This window comes from Sarcophilus harrisii, chromosome 4, assembly GCF_902635505.1.
Source record: "Sarcophilus harrisii chromosome 4, mSarHar1.11, whole genome shotgun sequence".
Taxonomy (NCBI): domain Eukaryota; kingdom Metazoa; phylum Chordata; class Mammalia; order Dasyuromorphia; family Dasyuridae; genus Sarcophilus; species Sarcophilus harrisii.
Genome location: NC_045429.1, coordinates 441,922,866 through 441,946,671, shown reverse-complemented (window position 1 = coordinate 441,946,671; position 23,806 = coordinate 441,922,866). Strand labels below are relative to the sequence as shown.

The 23,806-nt window shown below is 38.3% G+C and overlaps 1 protein-coding gene across 1 annotated transcript in view; it reads left to right on the top strand.

The window, feature by feature from the left end:
• Positions 1-23,758, top strand: part of VKORC1L1 (vitamin K epoxide reductase complex subunit 1 like 1) — a 39,901-nt gene extending 16,143 nt beyond the window's left edge. The window contains exons 2-3 of the mRNA XM_031967894.1: positions 14,490-14,599; positions 19,651-23,758. Of these exons, the coding sequence (XP_031823754.1) occupies positions 14,490-14,599; positions 19,651-19,877 (337 nt within the window). The 3' untranslated portion in view covers positions 19,878-23,758. The remainder of the gene's footprint in view (positions 1-14,489; positions 14,600-19,650) is intronic.
• The last annotated feature ends 48 nt before the right edge of the window (positions 23,759-23,806 follow it).

The following is a 23,806-nucleotide window of genomic DNA, read 5'->3' as shown; positions in this document are numbered from 1 at the left end:
AGGTGATGCAGTGGATACAGCACCAGCCCTGAAGTCAGGAAGACCTGAATTCAAATCCAACCTCAGACACTTAACACTTCCTAGATGTGTAACCCTGCACAAGTCACTTAACCCAATTGACTCAGCAAAAAATATATATATATATATATATATATATATATATATATATATATATATATATATATATATACACACACATATACACCCAGGCATTAGTTCATCTTCTTGGTCTTTCCCGATATAAGCATGTATAACTGCTCCTATAGTAATTGCATTATATTGATATCTCACTAAAAGGAACCCTTTTTGGCTCATTAACTCAATAGCATCTTGGAAAGATAAAAATTTAGCCAAATAGGTAAGCCTGAAATTTGGGGTTAATCTCAATAGAATATTTACATCAGGACTGATACTGATCCTTAATCTTTAATGTAAAACCTTCTGAACCCATTTCATTGTTCTGAATGAGTTGATTTAGGGCAGGGGTCCTCAAACTTTTTAAATAGGGGCCCAGTTCACTGTCCCTCAGACTGTTGGAGGGCCGGACTATAGTAAAAACAAAAATTTGTTTTGTGGGCCTTTAAATAAAGAAACTTCATAGCCCTGGGTGAGGGGGATAAACATCCTCAGCTGCTGCATCTGGCCTGAAGGCCTGATTTAGAGTATGCTAATCTTTTGATTTTTAACCAGGAGGAAAAGCTCTCTATCCTTAGAGTTTGAATATGAAAAAACTCGTTTTGTTAGTTATTTTTTCTAAAATATATCTGATAGCAAAATAACGGTTTGGTCATGTATACTTATTGTGTATCTAATTTATATTTTAATATATTTAACATTTACTGGTCATCCTGCCATCTGGGGGAGGGGGTGAGGGGGAAGGAGGGAAAAAATTGGAACAAGAGGTTTGGCAATTGTCAATGCTGTAAAATTACCCATACATATAACCTGTAAATAAAAGGCTATTTAAAACAAACAAACAAACAAACAAAAAAAACCAAGACTACAAAGCATAAAGAAAAAAATATATATATCTGATATATTTTGGAAAGTAGGTGTTGGTTTATCATAATTATTCTAACTTGTAAGACTGATAACAGTTAATAAAAGTTTGAACACTGAACATTTACTATTAATTCTTATAATTAATAGTAATAATAAGAATTTTAAAAGAAACTTTAAAAAAAAAATACATTCTCATTTTATCTTTATCTACAGACAAGTAGCTCTGTAAGAAAGATAGGGCAAGTATTATTCCCATTTTACCCCAGGAAACTGTAGTGTAGTTTTAAATGACCTGTCCAAAATTACAATGTCATCAATATCAATAGAAGGCTTAAAAATGACTGTAAGTTAGTTATGTCATGAAATATTTAAAATATAATAGTAATTTACATCTTTCTAGTTGTTTATTTGTTAGTGGAATAACTGATCTCAAAGCAGTTATTGGATTAAATAGTATCAGAGTTTAAGTTAGACATGAAGGGGTTTTTTGGTTGGTGATGGTGGTTTTTATTTTGTTTTGTTTTGTTAATATAGCTGAGCACTTGTTGGAAGGATGTTCCCTTTGACCAAGGATCGATACAGATCACTGTTCCTACTACTAAAGTCTCATGTTTATTGAGATTATAGGGCAATTGTCATTGGAAAACAATGAAAGTCTTTACCTTGTTCGTAAGGATTCATAAATTTAAAAATCCATAAGGATTTTGTGGTTAGTTTGTGATGTCCTTTTTGGACGGCGGCAGTGTTCTTTTCCTATTTTCTTGTAGTACAAAGGCATGTCATTAAGGATGGTTGGGCTTCCTCCCCCAAATCTGTAGTTGTGGCATATTTTTGTGTTGTTTTGGAGGCAATTGGGATTGACTGGCCTGGGATTACACAGTGTGTTAAGTCTGGATTTGGAGTCAGGTGTTCCAGACTCCAAGGCATCTCCTGATGGAGGTGGAAGCTAGAAGCTTAACCACCACTTAGCTGCTTTAAGTTTTATTTGTTTTAACCTGTTGCTTGTTTCAGATCTCATCCTCAGAGTGAGAGTGCAGTGAGCTTGCTGTTCAAAACAAAGCTGAGATATCAATGATGTACAAAGATCACGAATGCTTGCAAGCAGTGTGATTCCCAAATCCCCCATGCAGGTGCAGAGTTCCATTGAAACTCTTGAGTGATTCACCCTTAAACCGAGACAAAAAGTCTCCTTTTAAGTTGGGAAACTCTTTTCCTGCTATATTTAATGAAGTTTCATGTGGTCCAGGCAGCTGCATGGTCCAGTAGATAGAAGGATACACTTGGAGTCAGGAAGACCTGAATTCAAATATGTCCTCAGATATTTACTAGTTAGGTAATCCTGAGCAAGTCACTTGACCTCTGTCTGTCTCCCTGAAGGGTGGCTAGGGGAAAATGAGGTAAGCTTTGTAAAGCACTTTGCAACCTTACACTATTCTTAAGGTAAAAATAACATGATCAAACACGAGACTATAAAATTTTATGCAGGAAGACCTTGGGAAAATAGAACTTTGGGCAAATCCTTTTTCTCTTTTCTGGCCTCTTTTTTTCTTTTTCTTTTTTCTTTTTTCTTTTCTTTTCTTTCTTTCTTTCTTTCTTTCTTTATTTTTTTAAATAAAAAGGCTTTTGACCTCCTTTCTGATACAGTGGTGATAGATTCAAGCTGCAGAGGGAGGTAGACGTTCATGGACTTGATCATTTGGGGATTTGTTTGACCTAACTGTGTTAATAAAGCTTTTGTTGTGTTTTTCCTTCTGAATGGGGGTTGGGAGGGAAAGAAAATGAATGCATGTTAACTATAAAAGATTTTTAAAATAAAATCTGAGGGATTTGGACTACAGAATCTTCAAGTTTCTTCCCAAAATTTTCATTTTTAATGTTATTTCTAGTATTTACCATCAAAAATACATTAACTCTCTAAATAGAATTAGAAGTACTGCCAGTCAAGAGGAACAAAAATTTGTACCCCAAGGAGTAAAATATTAAGTTGTTTGGGTTTTGAATATTGGACATTTGACTAGGAAGCATCTTTTTCCATTTCTAAGGTCAAATTAGTCTTTTAGACTAATTGCTGGTGGTTGATAATGTTATCTCTTTTGTATAAACAATGCTTTTCCTCCTTTCTTTCTCCCTGGGTTTTGGGCCCAGTTGTTCCTGCTACTTAATGACCTTGGGCAAGTCACTTAATTTTATTTTCTTATCTCTAAGATAGAAGTCATGACATCTGTTTTGCAGAAGGTTCAAATTAAACTGCTTTGGAAACTGGAAAAAAATTTTTTAAACAGATTTTTATTGGTTTTCCTTATACAGCATTTTTTAAAATAAAAAAGTAAGTAACTTATTTTACTGATTTTTATTTTTACATTGTTGCTAAACCTTTAAAAGAATACTTTCTTATAATAAAAATAATAGTTAAAAGAACTATTATTTATTACTATTGTTATTACAGACACTATTGGTCTGTTTACTAATTAAAACAGAGCAATAGTGAATGGCAGGGAAATCTGTTTGGTCAGAGTGTAAGAGAATACAAGGAAGATAAATAGGAAAGAAGCCTGGGAAGACAATCTATAGCCAGATAATAAAAGGCTTTAAATGCCAAACAGAAAAGTTCGTATTTTACCCAAGAGGCAAGAAGAGCCTTTGAAGTTTCAAGAAGAGGAAGGTGGTACACTGTTCGTGGATCTTGGCAATGCCCATTTTTGGAGCTCTGTGGAAAATAGATTGGAAAGGGGAGAGGCCCGAGGTCTGGAGGGAAGCCAGCTGAAGAGATGGTGAGGATGTCCAACTTGACAAGATAGATACAGCCACTGACTAGCCCTGGGGCTGAGGAAGCATGAAGAGGCCAGTGATATTTAGTGAAGCTGAAGTGTTCCCTTCTTTCCCTTGAGGGGATGAATTACAAGTAAGAGTAAAGCATACAGAGCCAAGATGACAGATAAAGGCAACCCAGCTGAACTTTTTCAACATCTTGCCACCAGACAGCTTTAAAATAACATCTTATCAAATTGTGAAAGAGCAGAGCAAACAAAAGATCTTTTTCTGACCTAAGAAACTTAGGCGATTGGAAGGAGAATGGAAGTTTGGCTAGAGCCCACTCACAGGTTTCAGGGTAGAGAGGAGTACTGGTCCTGGTAGCTGCAGGGAACCAGGTCCATCCTAGGTAAAGACCAGCTTGCAGACTAAGAGAGTGACCACACCTCTTCTAAGCCCATACCACTTTGGAAGCATCAAAAACTTAGGGACTCCTAGAACTGCCTCTGAAAACAATAGCATGGTGAACAGAATTCACATAAGCTGACATTGATTTAAAAGTCAAGAAATAGGCTGGAAAAATAAGTAAAATCAGCCCTCTTCCCCCAAAAAATTTTGCTATAAAAATGTACTAAGGTGGCAGGAAAGGCCAAGACTCTCAGAAGAAAACAGTGAAAAAGAAAGCTTCAAAGTAAAATACTAATTGGATCCAAGCCCACCAAGAATTTCTGGAAGAATTAAAGAACAAAATTAAAGTAATAGAAGGAAATTTGGGGTAAGAAATGAGAGTGATGCAAGAAAATTATGAAAAAAGTGTTAATAGCTTGATAAAAGAGACACAAAATTATTGAAGAAAACATTACCTTTATAAAGTGGATAGAGCACCAGCCCTGAAGTCAGGAGGACCTGAGTTCAAATCTGGTCTTAGACACTTAATACTTCACACTTCCTAGCTGTGTGACCCTGGGCAAGTCACTTGTCACCAATTGCTTCAGCCAAAAAAAAAAAAAGACAATAGTTCAAAGGACTAAAATATGCATACTCTTTGATCCAACAATAACATGCCTACATCTGTGTTCCAAAGAGAGATGAAAGAAAAAGGAAAAAAAAATTATATACAAGGAATCAATTGGAAATTGAAGGCATATCCATTATTTGGAGAAATGGCTGAACAAGTTGTGACATGATTGTAATGGAATGTTGTTATACTGTAGGAAATTATGGGGCAGGGAGGGGAGTTTCAGAAAAGCAAGGAAGAACCAGAAGATGTATTTAATAACAGTAACATCATAATGATGATCAACTGTGAAAGATGTGGCTACTTTGATCTGTGCACAATCCAAGGCAGTTCAAGGACTCATAATGAAAACACTGCTGTCCATCTCTTGAAAGAGAACTAATGAACACTTGAGTGTGAATTGAAGTATAATTCTGTCTGTCTCCCTTAAAAAAAGCGTATGGGTAATATGGAAATGTTTTGCTTGATTTTGCACGTATAATTGAGTTCATAATGCTTACTTTCCCAGTGAGTTGGGGCAGGGTGAGAGAGGGAAAGAATTTGGAACTTAGAATTTAAAAAGAAAAATGCTAAAAAAATAAATAATAAAAGATATGTAATCATCAGACACATCGGTTTGTTTTGATTAACTGAAGTTCTTTATCATAAAACATTCTCTTGAGAAGGACATGGCAGCAACATGGAATGAACCAGTAAGAAATGTTTTTTTGTTTTATTTTAAAGGGGGAAATAACCAATCTTATTTACAACAAATTGTGTTTCTAATTCCCTTTTCATCCATTTCATGTGGGCTTGTAAATGAAATCTACATGAGATCACAGAATTCGAGTGTGCTTGTGGGAATAGGAGATTCAGCTTGTTTTTCTTTTTAAAAGTTTGGTTTTCTTTATTATCTCCTACTTCAGTTCATTTATCCATTGAATAATTAGTCCAACATTGCTAATAATGAGATTGCAGAAGACTAAATTCTATTAGATCATTACATGAATTCCTGAAATAGTGTGTTGGTTCAACACATCTGTTAAAATACACATAATTACGTTGTTATGATTATAAAACCTCTGGGAAGCCATATTTTGTAGAAACATTAATATAATTGTATATAAATTACATAAATCCAAAGAAATACTTAGTGTTTCTTTCTTTTATTAGAACCAAGCCGTGACTTAAATTTACATAGGAGCTCTTTAAAATTTATAAAGTACTTTGTGTGCACGATCTCATCTAATACTTATACCCACCTATAGCAGTTATTCCGGTCCCCCTGTACTCACAAAGCAATATTATCTTCGTTGTATATTTGAAGAAACAGGCTATCAGAAAGTTATCTTGAACAAAGCCACACTGGTGGCTAGTGGAAGGTATCAGGCCTGGAACTAGGGTGTCTTGGCTTTAGGATCTGATCTATCCACTGTACCAGGCTGTCTGTGGAAGAGGGCAGCAATCTCAAAATCATCCTGTAGCTGCCTTCCTCTGAACCCTGTTAACCATCCTCTCCTCCTGGATCCTTCTCTTCATTGGGTATTTGGGAATATGCTGATCACTCCTCAGTATCTTTGGGTGAATCTCCACCCAGGCCCTCTTTTCTCTCTCTGCTCTCACTTGGTATTTTCACTTTGCTTCCATGAGTTCAGTTGTCTCTATCCAGATGACTTCCTCCTCTTCCCTGTTCCCCTACCCCTGAGCTTTTATTTATTTTTAAAATTTTTAAATTTTAATATTTCCAATTACATATAGATGATTTTTAACATTCATTTTTGTAAGATTTTGAGTTCTATTTTTTCCCCTCCTTCTCTCCCTTTCCCCTCTACATACCAGCATGTAATCTATTATAGGTTATACATGTATATTTGTTTTTAACATATTTTCATAGGAGTCACTATATTGCTGAGAAGAGTTAAGTCTATTAAGAGTTGATCATCACACAATATTGCTGTTGCTGTGTACAATGTTTTTCCTGGTTCTGCTCACTTGTGTCCAGCCATTTCTGAAATTGGCTTGCTCATTATCTCTTATAGAACAATAATATCCCATTATATTCATCTACTATAACTTATTCAGCCATTCCCCGATTGATGGGCATCCACACAGTTTCCATTTTATTGCCACTATAAAAAGAGCTGCTACAAACATTTTTGCACATGTGGGTCCTTTCCCCTCTTTTTCAATGTCTTTAGGATACAGACAGACCCTATGTCTGATGACTTCCAAAATTGTATATCTTCCTCTGGTGTTTTTTCCAAGTTCTAGGTCTGAGTTCTGCCTATCAATTTAACCCAGATATAGATATGCTACAAATGGCTCACAAGACTTCCAAAATCGAGCTTATTCTCTTTTCCCCCAGGTTCACAACCTTGGACCTCTAGTTCTGCCCCTCCTTCAGCCATAGTCCTCCCCAGACTGACCTGCTGCTGCCTCCCTCTGCATAAATGGCTTGCTTTGTTCTTCCTCACCTCCACATCTCAGGCTTCCCATGGTGAGGGTCCCATTCCCCTGCCTCCCCGGTGTCATCCAGCCCATCCTCAAAGGTGCCATTTTCTGCCACTGAGTGTGTGACATTCTTGGAGAAGCTTTGTTTCCCCCATAGTTTGTATCCCCAGCTTTTAGCCGAGGAAGTAGTGGGCTATGAGTCCTTAATAAAATAGTCGTTGTTGACTGTCCTACAGTGGGAGGGAGCAACAGCAGTGAGGAGAAAGGAAAGTAGATCAGCAGAAGCAGGCTATCAGCAGGGGCTTACAGTTCATTGGGCATCCACCTCTGCAAAGAGGGGAAGGTAGGATTTCCTCAGCTCTTCTCTGGGACCACAGCTTGGTCAACATAATGACAAAGCTTTTTGTTTGTTTGTTTGTTCTTTTGGCACATTTTTAAAGGTTTTCTAAAATAGAAAATTACACTAGGGAAAACGTCTCCTGCAGAATAGGGACAGTCACCCAGTTAACACAAAGAAACAGTTGTATTACATAAAAAGGATCACTGAGGAAGCATGATAACATCAGAAGTTTGGTGTTATGCACAGTTAAGACAATTTGTAAATTTTAATTTAAAAGCTCATTTATAGGGAAGACCCAGATCTAGAACTGGAAGGGCCTTCTGAGATTTCTGAAAGGAAACTGAGGCCCATAGGAACAAAGAAAAGCTCCACCTCCCCACATTTCTTAAGCTTCCTAAAAACCTTATGCAGTTTATTTATAAAAGATCCAGATGGCACAAAACTGGAAGGAATAGCTAAGCCACAGAATTGCAGAATCAAGATTCAAATGATTGGGCTAAAAGTATGAAGCCAAATAAAATTAAATTTAACAAAGAAAAATAGAAAGTCTTAAATTCAGGTTTTAAAATTAATTACAGTAGCTGAATAATTTGTGAGAAAACATCAATATGTAATAGATTATTCTCCTGTAGAAATTACAAATAGAAGTCATAAAAATTCAATTCTTTGGAGTTGCAGATTTGCAAAGAACTATCTTATCAACAATTCTTTAAGAATGTTTTTAATCTCTACTTCACTGGTAAGATTCAATAAGTTCTTCAAATGTCACAACTTTTATCACCAGAATTTTATTCCATTTGTATAGATAAAGAGTACAAAAAATTATGGAAATCTAGGTTAGGATAGCACAGAAGATAGGAATTAGAAGAATAAGAATATGCATATTGACAATATATCTCTTTTTAAAAAAGGAACACAAATAACTTTCCAATTACACCTAAAAGACATTGACAGAAGTCCCAAATTTAAGAGGTTATTTCTATTTTCTTAAGGGTTATATATTTTTCTTTGAAAAAAATTTGTTTGTAGATTACAGATAGTTCCTGATTGGTGTAAAATAAAAGGAATACTTCTACTATTCTAATTTCTACTTCATATTTCCAATGGGCCAGATTCAGTTACCATATTGTATATAATTATAACTTTGAATATATGTGACAAATTCAGGAGAACTTCTTTACAGCATTGTTCACACTAACTGGGACCTGGCCATGATTTTATTGGGAATTTAAATTATTTTTTCTTCCTATTTGTTGAGTTTATTTACAGTAATTTTTAATATAAAAATTAATTACATGTATATATGAGTTTGGGAGTTTTGGCTGAGGACAAGGGCAAAATGGGTCCTAGCTGCAATGAGAGCTGACTCCCTATTGCCTCCAGGATAAATTGAAACACCCATGTGACCATAAAGTGTATGTCTGATAGTTCAGGCTCCTTTATCATACCTCCCCATCACTGCACATCCTCAGCCTGGAGGGCCAGTCAGTGGCCAGGGCTTGCCACCAGCTCTCTAGTCGGTCCCTTCTTGGCCTTCCTGTCTCGACCTCTCCCCTTTCCAGTCCATCCTGCACAGAACTTTAGAGCGGGCACTGCCAAGGCACGTGCCACTTCCCTCTTCTCACAACTCCAGTGACCCTTCTTGCTTCTAGGACACAATACAAAACTTTATTTGGCCTTTAGAGCCCTCTCCTGTCTGGCTGGACATGGTCTTTTGGGTCCAGTCCCTATTTCTCCCCATCTTGCCCTCTTCTAACCCAGCCAGATGGGCCTTCTTGCTGCCTTTGGTACTGCTGACCATCTTCACTCCTCTTTCTCTGGACTCAGCTTCAGTCCTTCCTCTCCAGACTTTCCAGGCATTAATGCCCTTCCCAGATTACTGCATTGGTTTTGCTTAGATATGTTGTCTCATTTAAATGTAAGCTGAAGGGCCTTGAGGGCAGGGTCTTTTTCATTCTGCTCTCTATTCCCCATGCTTAGCATTGGGCCTGACTGACATATTATAGGTAATTAATAAATATTTTCTGATTGTATTGATCAGAGTACTGATGTTTATTTGACTATTTAGAGGAAAGAAATTTTTCTTACTCATTTGAAATAATCATTCACCTTTATGGGCTGGTTATGAAAAAAATATATTTCTAAGATACAAAGAGGGTCAGATTTTTAAGTTTCCTGAAATCTCAGTTATAACTTATTGGGTATTGCTGCTATTTACTTTTCAGTTCATTTGAGTGTGGTTGATCTTTTAAGAATGTAAGGCTATTTGGGAAATAAAGGTGGAATTGTGCTTTTTAATAGCCATACCTTTCAACCAAGGCATCCCACGGTTGGGTATATGTGCCCCCAAAAGGTCAAAGACAAAGAGAAAAGTCCTGTGTGTACTGAAATATTGATTGATACATTTTTTCTTTTTGGTGGAAGCAAAGAATTTGGCACAGAGTAGATTAGATGCCCCTTGTTTGGGAGCATTGGCTAGACATATTTGTGATACACCCAGGTGATGGAATGTTACTGTCGGATAAGAATGAATGATGGGGAAACTTACATGAACTGATGCTGAGTAAAGTGAGCCAGAACCAGGAGAACAGTGTATATAGCAACAGCAAGATTCTGTGCTGATCAACTAGGATGGGTTTCGTATGGAAAACACCATCCATATCTAAAGGGAGAATCATGGGAGATAGTATTTTCATCTTTTTTTGGTTTGTTTTTTTTTTTAATCATATTTTTTCACTTCTGATTTTTCTTTCATAACGTTAACAAATATGTAAATGTGTTTTAAATGGTTGTATATGTATAACCTTTATCAGATTGCTTGCTGTCTTGAGGGGAGGGAGAGAGATGAGGGAGGGAAGGAGAAAGATTTTGAAATGCAAAACCTTACCAAAGTGAATGATGAAGACAATCTTTACATGTAAAGTACTGTTAAGGGGGAAAAAGAATAAATGGTAAATATGAAGAATTTAGGAAGTACAGAAAGACTTAAAGACAAATTTAGTAAGCAGAACAGGGAAACCATGCACAGTGACTATAACAAAATCAATGAAAAAGCGGAAAAATGCAATGGAATAGTATGTAATTATCTTGGCTACTCTTGACCTCAAAGGAACAATCTCCTTCCTCTCACTACAGATGTGGGAGACTCTGCGTGTGGAATATTTCATATATGGTCAGGCAGACATGATCGATTTGTTGGTTAATTTTGCTGAACTGCTTTTCTCTTTGTAAATCTGTTATAAAGAAATACATTTCCAGGTGGAAGGGGGAGGAAAGGATATGGAGTGTACTATGGAAATGAATATACTATGAAAACAAAAGGCATTAAGATTAAATGAGTTATTTTTCAAAGAATGTAAAGTATAACATAAGCAAAGTTATTTTGAATGGAGCTGAGGTGGCTAATTGAGCTTTGAATTTTTATGTCAAGTTTTAAGAGAAAAGGTAAAGCTGATTATGCATGTTGTGAAAAATTGTCCCCAGTATAACCAGCAAGATGTATCCTTTCCCATTAACCCTGTGTAAAGCAGCTGGAAAAAAAACACTTTTTTTTGGTGGTGGTGGTGGGGTGGTGGTGGTGGTAGTAGAAATATTTTTGAACGTCTCATTTCTTTCCCCTGGGAAAAAGTGTTGCATGTTGAAAATTCAAGTTTCTGGAGGAAGACTGTATTTAGGTGAGAGATCAACCAATGCTGGGTCTTCAAGAGTCATCTTGTTGATTCTGCTTGTATTGAAATGAAAGGAAGCTCTGTTTGCATTGGTGTAGACTGTCTTAAGATAACTGTGCACAGACCCCCACCCGCTCCTTCCACCCCTCCACCCTCAATTTTAAAAAGCAGGTGTGTGTGTGTGTGTGGGGGCAATCTTTCTTCTATGGAAGATTCACAGTTGAATTACATTAAATTAAGCCCCAAACTTCTCCCTAGCACACTTAAAATGAAATTTGTAAAAATGTGCTTTACACGGATTTGAATATGGTATATTTAATAATATGTGTTAATCTGGTTTGAATATATTAAAATTTAATATATTTCATAGAATCCTCTTGATCATCCCCTTTCTGAAGCATGGATTTCTTCAGCCTGATAACACTCCAACATCTCAGGTGGCGATGAGGGCCATCAGTGGGACCTGTGGGCAGGGGAGGGATCTGCAGAGAGGGTAGTCAGAATGCTGATCATCAAGCATTCTGGGTTTGACCTTGCCTCAGCACCTTAAGGAGCCTGGTCTTCTCTCTACAGGGAGGACAAGACCACCCCTGACCCCAGTGTTGGTGTGAGGCCCCCAGGAGATGATCTGTGTCAAGTCTCAGCTGTGATTAGCAGGGCTGTTTTTATTTTGGGGGGGCAGCTGAGGTTGGAAAGCTGCTCCTTCCAATTTGCTCTTCTCTAGCTTCACTCATGGAGCTGAATTCTGCCTTCTGCAAAATAACTCTACTCTTTCCACTGTGTATGAAATATAAATGATGCATTCAACTTGGGTGCAATTGCTAGGATTCTTAGGACCTTTTGTACCAATGTGATAAAGAGTTTATCCTAATTCATAGATTGTGGGTCAGGAAACCAAGAAGCTCTGGATTCAAGTCTTGCCTTTGACAAAGACTGGCAGCGTGATACTAGGCAAGTCATTTAACCTTTGAGTGCTCTAAGTGATGGGGTGGTGTCTTGGTGCTGGGAGTTTCCTAAGACTGTGAAATTACAGGATCTCCCTTCTCTCTTCCCCTTCTCTCTTTTTTCTCTTCCCCCAGCTCTCTCTCCCTTTCTACCCCCCTTCTTCCTTCCCTCCCCCCCAGTCATACTGTCTCTCAAAAACTACATTAAAAAAGTAATTGCTCATTCGTTAAGGGTGTAGTAGAGCTAGTGCTGTGTTTCCATCAATGTAATGTTCTCTTCTTTTTCTAAAATATGATGGTTCTCTCAGGGAGCAGGTTTCTTGGGGAGGAGCCTTCGTTTCAATTCAGATCAATAATCACCTCAAATGCAGCCAGGTGATAAAAGTTCAAATCTTTTATTGTCTCTTCCAAAATAGCCCTGTAAGCTTTCCTCAGTTCCCAGAGCTCTTGTTGCTAGTCCTTTGCCGCTGCCAGCTTCAGCCTCTCCTCTTCTGAATCCCCAGTTCTGCTCGACTGCAGTCTCTAGCTTGTCAATCTCCTCGATTGACTTCTCACTTCTCAATCTCTTCAACTCTCTTCACTGACTTGTGGCTCTCAATATCTCCAACTGACCCTCCCTGAGACTGAGAGCTTCTAATATATGATCTCTTAAAGGTGTGAATCTAAAGGTTGACTCCTGAGAAAGTGGGATTCTGGGAGGTGTAAACTTGTGAATCTCATACTGAACAAACTTGTGAACTAATATATGAGCTAATGTGTGAACTCTCAAAGGTGTAAACATAAGCATTGTTTCTACCAATTCTGGTGACTTAACACCTTGTTTAAAGTTCTGGCTCATAACACATCACGTTCAGAAATAATCCTATTTATGGGTGCCCTTGCCTCCAGGTATGCTGTCAGCGCCTCTCTCCTAGTGCCTGCTGGAAACCCTTCCCAGTGGTTTCCCATCACCCCCACCCCCTGGAGGACTGCAGTCTGGCACTGCTGGATGGAATTGGATTGCCCGTGGGGAAGATCAAATCACAGGCCCCAAAATGGGACTTTGAGCAGACTGTCAGTTTATTAGGTCAGGGTTAGGTCTGGCTCCCAATAGCATCCTATTTGCAAGGAGAGTGTTTTGGAGGATTGACCCTAATCCAAGAGAGGTGGAAAAGGGCCCCAGAGAGGTGGGTGGCACAGAAGAGCCAATGAATGGGTTGAGTGAGTGATTGCCTGGGTTAGTCCCAAATTCTGGGCTGCTTCCTATATACCACATTGTCACTTTGGGTTTTTTACATCAAATTTTAGGTTTTTAAAGTGTTTGATTACTGACTTACAATCTTTTCTGCTTGATTTTTGCAAAGAGGGTTATAGTTAGAATCCTTTTTTCAAAATCATTTTAGAATTTGAAGGTTATTTTTCAAAAATAAGAAACGGAATCAAGTTTGATATAGCGAGTTTGTGCTATATCAAAAATTCAGCATCTCTTACAAAATGAAAGAATATGGAAAACTTTGAATCAAGGCTTCAAATAATTATCAAATTGACCAACAAACAAAAGGTGAATGAGTAAATGATGAAGCTATAATGTTTTGGTCTTTTTAAATGACACTTAAAAATCTTTTCTAGTCTCTTTCTTGTTAAGAGATCCTAGATTTGGAGATAGCAGGAACCTTAGAGACCACAATGTTAAAGTGTAGAAACAGATGCTCTAATTCTCTGATTTTACAGATGAGAAAGAGCCATAGGTTAAACTGACTTGTCCAGAGTCCCGCAGCTAGTGGCAGATCAACAGAGGCAGGTAACCTGGCTCCTAAGTCAAGCATGCTAGACAATACTGCCTTTCCTGGTTTCTAAGATGTATCGTATTGACACTAACAAAATAAGGAATTATAAGTTCAGAAGAACAAATGCATTGTATCTGGCCTGTTTGTCAGTTTTCAGCATACAATAAAACATGGCTGAGCATTATTATCAATATTGATAATGAAAATGACATCCCTATCAAGAAATTGTTTGGGGCCTTCTGTGAGAAGGAAAGAGATGCTGAAGTTGGCATAAGTTCTAAAAATTAGTGTGGTTGTCCAGGTGTGTCCACAGATGAACATTATTAAGTATTAATTTTCCAGACCACATGAAATTGGTGCTTCCATTTTAATAATGTACTGATTTTATTTGGCATAAAACTTAAAAAGTCATTTTTCTAATGCTTCTTTTTAAAAGAGTTGATGGACAAACATTTATGACCAGAGAATTTGATTAAATTGTTTTTAATTGGATGGTATATTTGGGGGTTATTTTAGGTTAAAAGCATGTGAAGATTTAATGTAATCTTACTGATATTCCTTATTTTACAGATGGGGTCAAGGATTTGGTCTTTTGGGGTCCATCTTTGGAAAGGACAGTGCAATAAACCAACCAAACAGTATTTTTGGACTTATATTTTATATACTACAGCTGTTACTTGGTAAGTGTTTAATCATAGTGTAAAATCCATTTACTAGCATGTAGTATATTTGGTCAGAAAAAAAAATCTGCTTTTATATTTTGTGAAAAGGAATGCTTGATTTATTCAAAAGTTTTATATTAATAGAACCCATAATTTACAACCCATGAAGGCTAGTGTTAAACCTTGGAGTTGGTTCAGCCAACAACTAATAAACTATAGCTGAACTCATAGATATTTAGACTAAATAAAAGATTTCAGACTCTAATGTCCAAGATACCACCTCCAAAGTTATAGAAATGAATTCAGAATCTTTTTTCTCTAATTTACATCAGATAGTTTTCTTTATAATTTTGTTGACAAGTCATGTTATTTTAGATTAAGGGAGGTACCTCTAGAAAATCCTTAGGATATTGCCACCAAGGGGCCAGTATACAATAGGACCGTTATCTACCAAGGCTTCAGCATGAATCGGGCCTGTAGTTTTAATTTGCCCTTTAAAGTGTTAAAGCTCTTTCTGGGATTTGATTGAACCCTGATTGATGCTATTTTCTGATGCTCTTTGGCTATGTTGACAGTGGCTTCTTGGTCACATCAGAATATAAGAAAGCCCACCTCTGGGGGGTTCTGGCCCCTTCAGACTAAATGTTGGAGTGTTCCTATAGAATATTTTTTCTATGTTAGGGCTAAATAGGTCTCCTTTTGTCTTGTTTTTTCTTCTTTTTTTTATTTTTATTTTAATAGTTTTTTATTTACAGGTTATATGTATAGGTAACTTTACAGCATTGACAATTGCCAAACCTCTTGTTCCAATTTGTCCCCTCCTTCCCCCCATCCCCTCCCCCAGATGGCAGGATGACCAGTAGATGTTAAATATATTAAAATATAAATTAGATACACAATAAGTATACATGACCAAACCGTTATCTTGCTGTACAAAAAGAATCGGACTCTGAAATATTGTACACTTAGCTTGTGAAGGAAATAAAAAATGCAGGTGGGCATAAATATAGGGATTGGGAATTCAATGTAATGGTTCTTAGTCATCTCCCAGAGTTCTTTCTCTGGGCGTAGCTGGTTCAGTTCATTACTGCTCCATTGGAATTGATTTGGTTCATCTCATTGCTGAGGATGTCCAGGTCCATCAGAATTGGTCATCATATAGTATTGTTGTTGACGTATATAATGATCTCTTGCCCTGCTCGTTTCACTCAGCATCAGTTCGTGTAAGTCTCTCCAGGCCTTTCTGAAATCATCCTGTTTGTCATTTCTTACCGAACAATAATATTCCATAATATTCATATGCCACAATTTATTTGCTTTTTATTTTTTTAATGAGCTGATGCTAAAATTTCATATTTTTTGCTCATTAAGTTGTAAATTTCTTAGAATTTACATAGATTGAGTCTTATACGATAATGTGCATGTGGTACTAAACTGGACCCAGAATTACTGTTCCACATTGCGGTTTTTTGTTTATCTTTTGTTTTTTACCTTGGATAAAGTACTCTCTCCTTTCTGGGTCTATTTTCCTCATCTGTAAAATGGCTAAATGACTGTTTGTGTTCCTTGTCGCTCTAAAAATTCTGTGATTCCAATGAATAAGAAATGGCTTAGATTGGAACTGAGATTTTGGAACTCTTAGTTAGGAAGCTTCCTCTAAATAATAAAGATTGATAGCTCTTCACAATTTGAAATGTTAGACTACTGAGCCTGGTATAATTGGAGCCTCAGACACCCCCCCCCCCCCAGGCCAATCAGGTCCTAGGGGACAGCTTTGTCACCTTTTAGAGTGAAGTTGCTGTGGGGAGGGAGCAATATTAGAGAATACTGCCCAGGGAAATACCTTATATGAATCAGAATAGGACTTAAACCCTAGAGTGTCTGACCCCATTCACAGCTTGCTCTCTCTGTCCACTACTCTCAGCTGCCTTTCACTTCTTAGCTATCACTTGAATAATATACTATGTTTTGAGGAAGCAAAAATGTAGGGTGTGAAAGAGTATAAGAAATGTAAGCATTTCTACTCTGGATCAGAAATAGGATTCATTCAGTATTGTCTATCTCACAAGTGGTAAATGATACCAAGGAATAGCTTGTTGAAGGACTTGATTATTTCTTTCCACTTCCAACTTCTCAGGGCTTTAATTCTCACATTTATAAAATGTGAGGGGGCTTGGACTCTTTGACCTCTAAGGATCCCCTTGTAGCTTTTAAGTTTTTTCTTCTAAGACCTTTAAACAAACTTGGCCAGTCATGGTGAGACTGCAGACATCTGTTATTTCCCCTTAATAACTTGCTCTGGATTTCACCTCCATGATTTTATCGAAGCATCTTTGTTCCTACTTATTTTCAGTCTCTCCCTTCTTTTAGGGAAGTGAGGTTGAGGTCTATGATTTCATTAATTTCAGTGTCAATTAACGGTTCCATTTATTTATTCTGGAACTACTTAAAAGTTTCTTTAGACACCTTCTACTTCCAGGAATTTTTGGAAAAAAGTCTGTTTACCCATCCCTACATCCTTCAAGATTTTTATTGATTTTGATCCTATTATCTTTCATATTTTTCCTTTTCACAAGGAAGGATTCGAATCCTTTCCAATTATGTTCTCATTTTTTAGCCTCTTTCATCTCTTTTCCTTTCTTAGTAAGCTGCCTTTCTCTAGGCTTTTTAAATTTTCCACTCTCTCTCTTCAGATGAACTACATGGATTTCAGATGCAGACACCCTGTGAATGTGGACACAAGAGGAGAGGGTTTTTGGTCTCTTTGTGGTAATAACCAATACACTGGGCAGCAACTGTAGGGCCACCCAAATCCCTTTCCTGTTCTGTGCTGTTGATACACTGGATTCATTGCCTTCCAAGTGGATCTTTCCCAGGCCCACTATTTTATTCTCGTTGAGCCTGAAGCATCTGTTCTTTTTACGTCCACACCTACGATGTGGGAGCTTCTCTTTATCATCTTGGGAGTTTCCTCATTCAGGAGAGCTTGGTGTTGCCTGTAAGCATAGAGAGTTTTCTGTTCATGCTCCTTGTTCCATATGATACATCATAATAATCAGCATTTCAATTTCTTGTACCCAGCCTTTATTCATCCTGCTCTACCACTCCTTTCTGTGGAAAGGTGAATGTTTATTTCAGCTTTCTAAGCCAGTTCTTACTCAAAGGAATCACAGAATTTCTAGAGCCACAAGGAACACAAATGGTCATTTAGCCATTTTACAGATGAGGAAAATAGGCCCAGAAAGGGAGAGTACTTTGTCCAAGGTCACCAAGCTAGTTAGCAGTAGAATCAGCAACCAGAACTTTGATCTTCCTGTCATTGCTGTTTCTAGCATATTTCCCTGTCATCCCATTGTGATAATTAAAAAAACAATAACAACCCATGATCTGTTGAGCATTTTTCAGAGTTTCATCAGCTAGATCCACCTGGTTTCCACTTGGCTTAGGAACTGTCTCAGAACTTAGATGAGTCAGGCACAATTCTTCTGGCTGAGACTGAGACGCCTTTCTCCCAAGGCAGCTGGGACTCAGGACAAATGCCAACTAGCTATAAGATACCCTTTCTCTCCTCTAATGTTTATGTTGTAATATGTTAAAAGTTACCAAATGATAGGAGATGACAACACGGACTTGTTGGGATTTGGGCGCTTAAAAGCCCCAAAGTGTGTGTGCTATGTTTGGGTCCGCACTGGTAAGTGACCCTCCGAAAGGCTCAAGATTCTTGATGGCCACAGACTGGCCCAAACAAACTGTCCCAAAACAGTTCCATGTGCAGGCTTGTGGGAGTGGATCGATGCCCCTGCACTCAAACAGCCCCCAAAAGGGGATTAAGGTCTTACTTACCTAGAGCCAGTTGTTGGGGTCAGTGTGCGGCTTTTTTGGGTCTCCTCCCCCTCTGCTTTTTGCTCCCTTCTTATTTTATGCCCTATCCCTGAACTCTCTTCTCCTGAGGAATTTTCATCACCTTGTCTAAAAGGTGTTTAATGGATACATAGAAGGACCTGGAAAAGATGTATATGATATGTCTGTATACATCTGGTCAAATTTGAAATGTGGGGGGCAAATGAATCTTAGCGCCCCCAAGAGAGAAAATGGCAAAGGAGGTGATGCTATCACTGCATTGGTAGAGGCAACTTCCTCCCCTAGAAATCATAGATCCAATACCTATTTCTGTCCTGTTTGAAATGCATTTCTATTTTAGGGAATCCCATGGAGAGGTCATTGAATAATAACCCTTTATTTATCCTTGTACTTTGCCTAAAGTAGAATATACTGGATAATAGGTTGTCTCCCAGAATTGTATGGGAATTCTATTTCCCGTAATATGTTTAACACACTTTTTTTTTTTTTTTTTTTTGGGCCATTGATGCTATCTATGCATATCCTTTGGAAACTGTCCTTCAATGAAAAAAAAGAAAACAATATTGCTATAGGATGAATGAGGTGTATAGTACAGCTAATCCAACCTCTTAGCCTTAAAAACCTCCTTAAAACTTAAAGGCAAGTCCATGAATTCCTGGCAGATAAGCTCATGAAGGTCCTTCTCCTAAGAAACTGATTTGGTTTTGCACAGTACACTAGTGGATCTAGTGGATGGGCAGATCTGTGGTCAGTTCAATATTTTTCTTTCTCAGTGAGTTGCATATTTTAAAAGTACAACAAAAGAGAATTCACAGCAAAGATCTTGACTTAAGTCTGCGCTGGTGTATTTTACACCACTTGTAAAACCACTTTCTTTACCTGAGATTGAGGATTTTCTTCCTTGTAATTGGGGAGGGAGAATCTAAGAATCTGAAAACATCGGGTTTGGGAACAGGACGAGCAGTTAAATGTACATCCAATTTCTTGGAACACTGATGGCCTTCAATGGGGCCAGCGTCCCCGAGGACGGCCGCAGACGTGGCTTCATTCAATCGGCCTCATCTGGGCTCGGGTGTCAGACGACAGAGCTAATGGGAACAGTTTGCTGGGCCCGTGTCCTCAGCGGGATGACTGACCTGGGCAGCTGGCCTCCACGCTGTGGGGCCGAGGCACGACTGACTTGCTCCTGCTCTCTCTCTCTCTTACAGGCATGACAGCCAGTGCGGTGGCAGCTTTAATCCTCATGACCTCCTCGATAGTGTCTGTGTTAGGGTCCCTGTACCTGGCGTACATTCTGTACTTTGTGCTGAAGGAATTTTGCATTCTCTGTTTTATCACATACATGCTGAACTTCATTCTCCTTATCATCAACTACAAACGACTCGTTTACTTGAACGAAGCCTGGAAACGGCAGCTGCAGCCTAAGCAGGACTGACCCAGCCTGGACCCTCGGGAGACCCTTCGTCCATTCAGTTTATTTTGCAGTAATTTTTTTTTTTTTATTCTTCATATCAGACACTTTCCCTAAGAATCTTAAACTGATTTTTTAAAAAATCCTGTAAATTAGAAGGGGCCCTGTCTATTTTCTGTGTCAATCTTCTGTTTGACTATGGACACAAAAGAGGATACTCCGAGCCAATCAAAGACAAGCTTTAACTTTCCTTTGAAGATGTTTCTGAAATAACAAAGTAGAGTTTTTTCTCCCCAGTCCCCAATTGTCAAGTGAAGCAACAGTTGCTAGTAATTCTCTTACATGTATAAATTCAGTTTCAGGTATTAAAAATGTGATCATGACATGAAAATATTTTAGAATAGAGATACTGTATTAAATATTGCCATGTTTACAGTATGTAATACATTTTTAGCCGATGGATTGAAACATGTAGATTCAACTAGAATCCATTTATGTGATATTGTCAATAAAGGTAGAAATATTGGATCCATCCCTGCAGAGCTCACTCTACAGTTTAGTTTAAAGTGTAGCACTGAAGAATTTTCAGCTCATAGTTGACTAATGAAATAGTGGAAGGAGTCAGGAAGCCCATCCAGGTGGGTAGCATCTCAACAAAGGCACTAGTAGCTGTGGCTTCAGGGCTAGCCAGCCACTTGGACCTTGGGGTTTTGGTCCCCTGCCCCACACCTCTTCTCTGAGGAAGAAACTGCAGTTTAAAAAGAGAGAGAGAGAGGCCCCAGTCAAGCTTATGTGAAGTCATGAAACGGGACTGATTGTTCCCTACACAGAATGAGTGGCCCAGCCTGGCTGGCCACAAGGAAGGTGTCTCTGGGGTGTGGAGGATGGGAAAGGGGGGAGGTGGGGCTGGTGACATTAACTTAAGGGTCCTTAGGAGCTTCATTTCTTCCAACAGTTGAGTTTTCCTCTAGACATTTTTCATACGAATCGGTGCCAGACAGCCAAGCAGTGTTACAACCCATTGGTAATAGGTGTATAAGTAAGCCCAAGGACTGTGAAGGAGGATCGAGGTCCTGCGTAGCCCCAGGGAGGTTTCCTGAGTGGGTTGAGTTTTGTGCTAACTAAAGAGACCTAGAGGGACCCGGTGTAGGATCTCAGATTTGTGCTATATTTAGAAGTGAACTTTAGGCCTGACACCCTGCACTTCTCACCAGAGACTCAGTCTGCTTTGGAGGGAAAAGAAAGAATTGGAGGTACCAAAGGAAGGGGGAGGCTCTAGGAGCACAGGCCTTGCTCTTTCTAAGAGCCATTGAAAGTGCAGGATGAGGAATTTTTTAAAAAGCTGATCGGAATGAATCCAGTGGAAGTTGAGTGTATTTCTATGGTCAACATCCTAAAACAGAATATTAAAAGTGCCTTCTGTCTTCAATCCTTAAACCAAATATTTTGTGTGTTGAACTCAGCAGGCAGAAGTGTCCTTGCTTTCCCCCCCACCCCACATGAATGGAATAGAATAACTCGCAGTATATAGAAAAGCACTGTATGTGGTCATTCTGGTCCTTAGGCTGAGCAGTAGCAGTAGCGTTGGTCCAGCTCCGTAGCGTTCCAGTGTAGCTGACAGGACTCGGGGAATGAATGAATGTGAACACTAGAGGGCAGAGAGCAGCTTCGAAAGCGAGAATCTGGAGAGTCAGCACAGTGCGATAGTGGTTTTCAACTAAAATCTCCTAGCTTATAAAACGGATAGCCTTTTCTGCCCACCGAGGAGGGATATTAGGGATCTGGATGTCTAAACTGCAAACCAATTTATTTAAAAATGGCCTAATCCAGTTGAAACAAAAATTTCCTTTTCCTGCGAATGTGAATGTTTAAAGAACAAATTTCTTATATGAATCTCTTGTACTCTAATGGTTTAAGAACACTAGGAGACAATGATGCTTGAACGTAAGTGATTTTTTGGGGGGAGGAGAGTATTGATCAATTTGTGAAAAGTAGTTTCAGTTTTGCTAAGGCAATTCACTTAAGTTCTCTTATCTAAGATTTGGGAGGAGACGGTCTCAATGATTAACAGTGCTGTGGTAAAAATAACATCACTTAGGAAGCACTCCCACACGTACCTGTCCTACCTTGAGACGGTTTTCCATCACATTTTGTATGAACCAGCAGTGTACGCTTCAAACTTCTCTCAATGTTCAGTTCTCTTGCAGACTGATTGAGAGGACACTGAATCTAACATTCACCTGGGGCCCTTACTAAGGCTTTCCTTTCTTTTTTCCTCTCATAAGCCTTAGGGGAAGCACCACTGGTTAATATGTTGTATAGAAGTTAGTTATTTTGATACATTCCTGTGACTAGTAGACTTAATGTGCTTTTTCTCCACAAAAGAGATGAATATGTGCTGCTTGATGTACGAACTTACCATTCATTGTAACTGTCTCTATAAGCACCTGTACTCATAGTAAGTAAGAATCTGATTTCATAGTATTTTTTTGCCCTTGATCAACCCTGCCCTGCACCTCCCCCTTCAATAAAAGTCACCATATTTGTCAAATTTAAATGTTGCTGTAGACTGGAAAAACATTTTGGATTGGACATTTTGTTTTAGCCTGCTAACTTGATTTGCCAACATCCTTGAAGAATGGGTTAGAGAAAAGATAATTTTAAAAACTCTTAGCCTTTTTTTTTTTTTTTAAGCAGGGTCTTTTGTCATTCATGTTATTGGTGAATTGCCTCAGAACAAATGAAGCTCTCACACATTTTTTGTAAGTTTTGAATGTAATTTTGATGAAATGATTAAAACAAGTTGTGGAGGGATTACAAATTCTAGGGGGGTCTGGGGGAGGTTTGGGATTTTCTTTTTTCCTTTCTGTTTTTGTCATCTGATGTCATCTGGGGTGAAAATCTTTTCTCTTCTGGTGAAATAGCTCAGGGTTAACCAGTTGTGTGCCAGGAATTGTACTTGTATTTCATGCAACTTCTCATTAAATCCGTTATTAATAAGAGTCCCAAAGTGTGTGGACTTGACTATTTTCAGACAGAAGAGCAAAAAACTAATCAAAACTTGGCTGCGAGAAATGTTAGGATTTCTGGAATTACAGGCACATAGGATAAGGCAGAGAGGTAAGAAATGATGAAGACTAAACCCTGAGTGGCTTCAGCTCTCGTGGTTTCATATTTCCATGGATAAACAAGAGCATCAAGAATCTTCAGTTCTTTTAGAATCTTGAGTTTGTGCTACTTGCTTGTGGTGGACTAGGAAAGGTTTCGGGGAAATTTTCAGATTCCCAGTTATTGGCTGGACACAGTCCAGCCGAAGATCAGTGTTAGACCAATTCCTACAAATTTAAAGGGAACACACACTTTCCCTCCTCCCACCTTTGACACCTCTTTGAAGGAGCGACTCGCATCTGGAAGAGGCAACGTGATCACCGACCTCCATTGACCATCAGAACTGTCCCATCTCGATGCTTCAGACGTCCGTGCGGGCTTTGAATTTAGGTGGACTAAACCTCAATAAATCATCTGATAACCCTTGACTCTGGTTTGGTCAAACTTGTTTAATGTGATCCCCACATTAGTGCAGAGAAGGTGAAATGTTTCATTTCTGTAAAACTGGCTTAAAGCATGGCCTCAATATTCGGCATGGGTTGATCTGTATAGTGAATTCCATGGGAAATATTTATTACTAGTGCTTTAATCTCCAAAGTAAACATTCATTTAAAGTGGAGCCATCAGGCAGATATTCCTTTGAACAACATCGATAAGATATGTTCTATAAAAGAGATTGGGGACACAATTTTTCTAATTGGTAGAAAAAAAGACAATAACCTTGTAAATATGTAAGAATGCTTATTTGTTGCACAGAATTTTTTGGTATAAAATAAATGTTGACATTTTCTGTGGAAGTCTTTGCTGCAATCATTTTTAGCCTGCAGTTCTGCATTTCCAGTCAG